Genomic DNA, 8,255 nt, shown 5'->3' on the forward strand with positions numbered 1-8,255 from the left:
TAAATAGGCTTACACTATGGTAGTGTATATATTTGTTTATTTTCTTAGTGCTTAACACTTTGTGCACTGTACATGTTAAATAAGTGAACAGTACAGATAACATTCATTATAAGTGAAAACCTCTAACACTACAAATATTGTTATGAGAAATTTCTCTTTGTTTTTTTAACAAAGATACTCACTTGAAAACTCACCTTTTTGTTCGCAGTGAGTGAAAACCAAGGCTGTGCTCCAACCGGCATAAATAATGCTTTTGTAGGGCACTTCGAAGGGAGAATAATTGCAATGGTATCGCTGTTATATCGTTTTAAAGTGAATTTCTAATCAAAATAACCAAAAAATGAATAACCTAATATCTGAGCACCAAAACATTAAGTTTTTCAAATCGCTCAAAGTGGTTGGGAAATTTTTTAGAAACTAATAGAGCGTAGGGTCGTTAACTGTGAATAGAACACACCCAGCCGCGGCAAGGAACTATGCTTCTAACCACAGGTCGAAGGCTGTAGTTCCAACCACGTAAGTTTGCGACGCTGTTTGCGAATGTTCGTTTGAACTATGGTTTCGAGAAACACTGAATTGTTGAACTATGTTGGTAACGACGGAACTTGCGACCATAGTTGGCTAACGATGCTTTTGGGAAACGCACCCCTGGTTGGTTGATATCTCGTTAAATTAAATGAGGTTTTCCTCAGTCCTGTGTACATTCACTTTAATAAGAGCAGATCTCACACAAAGCTAGAGATGGATCAGATTTAAGGCTGTTATTTTTACTGAAGAAGACCAAATACATGTCTTAAATAAAAACTGGGGATTTATCTGTATAATAACTGCCACACATTAATCTCAGTCTTCTATTCTCAAATCAATTAAACCAGATTTTCATTTAAAAACGTAACAAAAAATATAAATCAATATAATAAACACAATTTTAAAGTCATACAATATTTCTTCATTTTTTTCTATTATATATAACATATAATATAGTCATTGCTGCAAGCAGAGAGTCAAAAAAAGTACTATAAATATATAAAATATGTTGTAATTAATCAATCTCTTCATTGTCTGATTGATTTGCCTCTGACAAAGTAATTTGTTTAAAGTATTAGAACACAAAAATAAAACAAAATCTGTTCATGGTCATTTCCCTTTAGATGATACATACAGTATATTAAATATGCTTTAATGTACTCCCCAACATTCTTATTGTTTTTATGTAGGATTGTATCTTCTTCATTGCAGGAATCACTGAATCAAAAAAAGAAGAAACAAAGTTTTTCTCTTTTGTTTAATATGTGGTGTTTAATGTGTAACATTAATTTACCACTAATAAAAGAATTGTTTAGCAAAGGCGTGTTCCACAACCCTGTGTTCTGATTGGTTCATGGTGACAGGACACACCAAAACAGCCAGTTTGTCCTTCCTAACCATCATTATGCTCTGCAGCACTGTTGTGTCACATGCCTTGATTAGGTCTACACGGTCTTAAACAATAAAAGGGGGATGAGAATCCTCATGTCATTTCTACCCTGATCCAGTCTGTGAATCATCTGCTTAGATCACCAGAGTTCCAGGCAGTGGCAGCGGACATGAAGTCACTAGGTACTTGCATGTGTACTCTCTCATCCTATGTTTTTTAAGTAAAAGCATACACAGTAAGGTAGTCCTAAATTATACCAAGCTTTACTTCATGATAGAGTACTCTACAGTCACTGAGTATACAATATTGAGCTGACCCTGGCCAGAGTACCCAGTGCATCACAGCTTCCTGGACATGGGGCCCAGCAGGTAAAGCCTCCGAACTCCCCATATCCCAATCCAATCAAGAGTCCATGTGATGTGCCAGACAAATAAGTCTGATCCATGAAGGCCTCATCCTGCAACACACAGTGCCCAGAGTATCCCTGTCAATGTCCTTGTGCCCGACTCCACAGCACTATCCCAACAGGTCTTATGGAGTCATATCCGGAGGGGGCTGAGCTGTCCAGGTGGCACAAGGAAACCTACACAATACTGGGTGTAATATGTTGTGTTGTAATGTTATGACTGATAGGTTTATTTTGATGTTATGTTGAGGGCTAATCAGAACTAGATATTTCAGAAAGTGTGAATGTTAATAAACATAATAATAATAATAATAATAATAATAATAATAATAATAATAATAATAATAATATTAAAAAAATAATAAAACCTGAACACTAATCCTTTACATTGACTTGTTATTAATTTAATAAAAATCCTGCACTTACAGCGATGCTTTAATAGATGTGTGTGTCTGTGGAGTCTAATGGAGTGATGATTACTTTGAGTCAACCTAATCATTTTGCTATTTACTACTACTACTTATTATCATCATCATCATCATCATCATCACTTCTAAACCCTTTCAGTGTGCACAGTAAAACACAGACACCAGAAGGCATGGATGCAGGGAAAATAAGTGAGCTTTTATTTGTGGTTCACACACTCTTGCACACACACACACACACACACACACACACACACACACACACGCGCACGCACATGATATGTTCGGATCATCTCCCAAATTGAACTGAGTTGCCAGGCGTGTTTTATAAGAAGTAGATGACATCTGGACAGTGGTTAATAATCCACTACCCGCCTCAGTGAGTAATGGTGTCCCACCCCCTTTGGATGTGGTAGAGCTGTCCATGGTGCTGTTTGTACATCGTGTGCTCTTTTCCTTGGTGTAGTGAAACGTAATTATGTTTTGAGTTGCACTGACAGTAAGCCTGTCACCACATCACTATTATACGATTCAATGAACTCCAAAAACTCTGTCTCTTCCTCCAATCTATGACACAAGGTGCCGCGTGATATCGTAATTAAATTCAGCTGCTAAACAATTAAATTCCATATAAAATAAGGTTCATGATCCCAGATGGATCCTGGCCTAGCTTTGGTTCTTTTGCTAGAATTCTACAGTTAGAAACACTTGGAATATGTCTCTACACAGATAAATAAATAACTAATGTGCAAATCTGTCAGCTTATAACGTTTTATACTTGCTAAAATAAAGTAAATGAGGAGTTCCAGGCACTTTTATGTATTTTTTTTTTTACTTTTTTTATTTCTTCATTTTGTACATAATACTTAGAAAGTGTTTGTGACCCCTGTGTAAAGTAACCCTGAGTTTGAAAGAGTCACTATTCACTTTAACAAAAGTAAGTAGACCACTTAGTATACACATTTTAGTATATCTTCTCAGAGGACAATACTATAGAAATAAAACTTTGATATATTTTAGAGTAGTCAATGTGCAGCTTGTATAACAGTATATATTTACTGTCCTCTAAAAATAACTCAACATACAGCCATTATTGTCAAAATAGCTGGCAACAAAAGTTAGTAAACCTGAGCACCTGTGAGGCGCCTTCTAGTGGAAGGTGGCGAAACGCCATGTGCAGCTGTGGTGCTCTGGTGAATTCCATGCCCAGGAGGATTAAGGCCATGATAGATACCAACAGTGCTCACACAAAATACTGACACTTTAGACAGTTTTGACATGTTCACTTAGGGTGTACATATTTTCATTGCCTGTTATGTAGACAAAGTCAGCATGCTAAGTTATTATTAGAGGACAGTAAATCTGGACTGATATACAAGCTGAACATTGACTACTCTAAAGTATATCCAATTTTTAATTTCTATATTATTGTCCCTTGAGAATATGTAATTAAGTGGTTGCTGAAATGTGAAACAAATCAGATCAGGCATTTCACCCTGTTAAAGAAGCAGATGTAGCTGCAGTATGAGAAGATGCTTTAACATCGCAAACTCACTTCCTGACACAATCAGTGAGAAAGAATCTTTTTACTTCTATTGACTATAATTGTGCAAAAGCATTTTATTAATTCTTCCCCGTACTGAATTTTAAAGCTAAATTCAGCTATTTTAAGCCTCTTTGGATTTCACTAGGGGCTGGTTAGTCAACACTTACACTGTTCCTGCCACCATTTCACAAAAGTCTACAGTAAATCACAAATCCATCTTTAACCACTGATAGGATGAGACAGCTGTTAATCAATCACCTCACACACCTACCAGTTCTAGGAGTGTGTGTGGTGAGTCATATGTGTGTTATACTGTAGTTCTTATAGAGGTGGATCCAGTGATTCAGTAAAAAGGTACCACACTGGAATTATAACCTTTAATGTGTCAGGTATCAATAAAAGTCTGAGCTTTCAAACATGATAAAGATGAAAGAAGAATAATAGTCTACATATTAATCCTGTATTAAGGAGAGAGCAGTGAGGTGTAAGTGAGATTTGCATGAACAGGACTGAATGGTTTCATTTCTCCCAGAATAGAACAGAAACTTCACCAGATGTTCAACTTCCTTCAGTCAAACTCACTGAAGCACAACACACAGCACTGAATCTACAGCTAATCCCACTCTCTCATCACACTGATCATCACTATTAACTCCAATAAAAGAACAGACAACGTCCAAAACTCAGCTTTATTTCAGCAAAAACTACAGGAAGAGCAACAGGACAGTGAAGAGAGTAAAGACAGAAATGTCAGCATTGTGTAGAATTGAAACTCTATTGTAGATGATCATAAGCAGCTCTATGTTAAACTCTATCTTGGATCCACTAGTCTTCACACTGATTTTTTCTGAACGTGACTGGATGATTGACGTTGTTATGGGAGACCTTACAGCTGAACTCCTCCCCCTTTTCCCAGAGGTCTTTGCTGAGGGTCAGGGTGCTGCTGCGGCTGTAACGGCTGTTCTTCTCTTCTTCTGCGCTGGTCAGAACCCCGTTCTTCACCTCTGAGCCGTCCACTGTCCAGCTCACCAGCGCCCCCTGTGGAGAGTAGCCAGACAGCAGGCAGAGCAGCGAGGCCGATCCCTCAGACAGCTGCAGAGGGGACGGAGGGAGCAGAGACACGGAGGGCTTTACCACAACACCCGCTGGAGAGGAGAAACACACACACATTATAAACACATCATATACACGTCATTTACACACAATTATAAAATATGTTTGTAACTTTGTGGAACTGACTGATCTTACAGAGTAATTAAGTCTAATAAAGTCTGACTTCATGACTGAGTTTCAGTTTCAGTGCAGAGACAAAACACACATGTTCCACACTGTCATTTATCTAGAAAAAAATTATTTTTCATAACAAGTGTTATTACTTTATAGTTCAAACCTTCAGCATATTTAACTGCAGCAAATACAAATGTAGCTGATTACAGAAATATTCATTGTTTAACACAAACACACACAGCAGCTTCCATCTGGATTTTACATCAGCAAACACTAACTATATTTATTAAATCTTTATAATAGAGTAACTGCAGAGTTATTGCATGTGGAATATATAGCAAGTGTGTTATTATTATATATTTAATATAAATAATTGGAGATTTGTTTAAGAAGATTTATATGGGATCTGTTCTGATACTGAAATGTATTCCTCATCAGAGCAGAATAATACACAACAAACATCCATTGTACAATAATAAACATATTTAATCTGTTTGATTTAGGTTGAATTATTCCCACAATTAGTAATTCTCTATATGGATTTGGTTTTAAAAGAGAAAACACACTTACTGTTGACGATGAGTTTGGAGCCTCCACCAAAAGTGACCCACAGTGATACATTCTGATGAAACCATCATACAAAAACCTCCATCACACTGCAGTGCACACACACACACACACACACTTACACACACACACACACACACACGCACGCACGCACGCACGCACGCACACACGCACACACGCACACACACACACACACACACACACACACACACACACACACACTTTGCATTAGCAGCCCATGCTTCAGTGCTCTGTGAGTGTTTATAGCCCTGTGACTTTAACACTTCATGACTGAGAGCTGCTGCTCAGCAACTTCACCCACAGCAACCATGACTTTGATCAGCGTCTTCATCTGCACACTGGCCCTCTGGACTCAAGGTGAGAGTTTAACATCAACTCACAGCCTCACACACTTCATTTCATACTAATTCTACAGCACTTTACAGCATAGAAACACAATCTATGTTTCTCTTCAGGATCCAGAGGTCAGGTGACTGTGACTCAGACTCCTTCAGTGCAAACTGTTGCTCCAGGAAACACCGTCACCATCAACTGTAGAACCAGCAGCAGTGTGTATGGTAATAACCGTCTCGCCTGGTACCTGCAGAAATCTGGAGAAGCTCCTAAACTCCTGATCTATGATGCTACTAGCTTATACACAGGGACTCCAGCTCGTTTCAGTGGCAGTGGATCTGGTACTGACTTCACTCTGACCATCAGAGGAGTCCAGACTGAAGATGCAGGAGATTACTACTGTCAGAGTTACCATGAGATCAGTAGTAGCTATGTGTTCACACAGTGTTAGAGCGTGATACAAAAACCTGGGTGAGTGAGAGAGCACAGAGAAGCACTGCTGCAGCTGGGAGCGACTGCAGGTGCTGAGGGGGAGGATGTGATACAGCACAATCACACACACACACACACACACACACACACACACACACACACACACACACTTTCCCTACTTGATCACTCCAGAATCGGCAAAGATTTGGTTGTAATAGGGTTTAAAAGCGAACATGATGTGTACACTGTAAAAAAAAAAAAAATCCGTAATTTTAACAGTAACCGTATAAATGCTACAGAATAAAAACGTATTTCACAAAACAGAATTTACAGTAAAAAACTATAATTAGTTTTACAGAGTAACAGTTAAAAACATATGAAAATATGGTTTATTGCAGTAAAATTTAAGATATACTGTATAAAAAGGAAACTCTCAGAGAAGGTATTTGTTACTAATATCATGAAGCATTAGTTTATATTTGACTAAACCTTTGTTAATAGAGTTTAAAAATCAAAAAGAATCTGCTCTGTAAAAAATAAACTGTAAATTTTATGGTAAAAAACTGGCAGCTGTGGTTGCCAGAAATTTACCATAAAAAATACGGTAGCAACATTATTGGTTGTACGGGATTGCACTCATTATACTGTATATTTAATGGATTTTTTTTATTTTTATGGTTTGATCACTGTGGCAAGGACAGCCGCTAACACGCGCCACTTTGCCCGCTGCCACTGCTCACCAGTCTGTGCCCACATACCAGCAAGGCACTGCCCACCAGATCCGCACGTGCACACATTTCATTCCCTTTTTCCACTTCCTCCCTACTTTAACCCTTTCCTTTCCTAATTAAAATTACGTAAGACCTCGTGTTTGTTGTTGCCCCCCTTGTGTGTGATAAAATCTTTTTTTGTATAAAGTTGTAATAAAAGTCCTTCTATAACATTATATGCTTAGATTGTCTGCCCAAAACGCTTAAAAATGTCCACCCTGACATTTGTATATTTGACTTTGAGAATTTAAATATTGTTTTGCTGTCTTTATTAAAAAATACATTGGACCATGCTGCTGTCCAAGTCTTGAATTAATTTTTTTACTTTTTTTTTTTTTATAAATTTAATGGAATTTTTTTTTATTATTATTATTATTATTTGGGTTTTTTCCAATTTTCTCCCCAATATTAGGTGTAACCAAATCTTCCCCGTCGCTTGGGGGATTCCATATTAAGGCTACTACCACACAGTCGGGAGGGCGAAGACTATCCCGTGTTTCCTCCGAACCGCTTCTTTTTGAACTACTTGCTCACGCACCATTGGGGGCGGAGTAACACACTCGGAGGAAAGCACTAGCCGCTCCTTCTGTGTGCGCGAGCTCACACACCTGATTGGCTGTAGAGCCGTAATAAATGTGGGAGCGCAAGTACCTCTCAACCACCCCCCCCCCCCCCCCGAGAGAGCTTGGCCAATCAGCTCTCTCTGTGCCTTCGGCTGTGAGAAGAAAATAGCATCACCCATAGGATGATAGAGCGAGCGCTTTATCACTGCACCACTCTGAGGCTTTGTCTTGAATAAATTTAGATGGGGTTTGATAATTAGATTTCGTTTGGTATTCATCAATCAGTATAAAAGTACTCTTTATAGTTTCTTATCAGTAAAATCTAAATGCTTAGCAATGTAACTTCTATCTCTTTTAGCTCCCAGCTAGTGTGATAAAATGATGCTTTTATAGAATTGCTGAAAAAATTCACTGTGGTTATTCATAATAAAAAAATAGTCCAACAATGACAGCAATTATGCAGCAAGCATGGTAATGTAGTGGTTAGCACTGTCGCTTTGCACTGTCCGGGTTCGATTCCCAGCCAGGCTCGATTCCTGTCTCTGTGT

The 8,255-nt window shown here is 38.2% G+C and overlaps 1 long non-coding RNA gene and 1 gene segment (V, D, J or C); one reads left to right on the forward strand and one right to left on the reverse strand.

Moving 5' to 3' along the window:
* Positions 1–4,469: 4,469 nt before the first annotated feature.
* LOC128534612 (uncharacterized) lies at positions 4,470–5,634 on the reverse strand. The gene is made up of 2 exons (XR_008361506.1): positions 5,592–5,634; positions 4,470–4,939 (listed from the first exon to the last, which is right to left on the reverse strand). It is a non-coding gene; the product is annotated as an uncharacterized LOC128534612 (long non-coding RNA).
* Positions 5,635–5,917: 283 nt separating this feature from the next.
* LOC128534715 (Ig kappa chain V region K29-213-like) lies at positions 5,918–6,393 on the forward strand. The segment is given in 2 exon segments: positions 5,918–5,966; positions 6,065–6,393. Coding segments are annotated over 2 exon segments (378 nt in total).
* The last annotated feature ends 1,862 nt before the right edge of the window (positions 6,394–8,255 follow it).

The sequence above is a fragment of the Clarias gariepinus genome, chromosome 12 (genome assembly GCF_024256425.1).
Source record: "Clarias gariepinus isolate MV-2021 ecotype Netherlands chromosome 12, CGAR_prim_01v2, whole genome shotgun sequence".
Lineage (NCBI taxonomy): Eukaryota > Metazoa > Chordata > Actinopteri > Siluriformes > Clariidae > Clarias > Clarias gariepinus.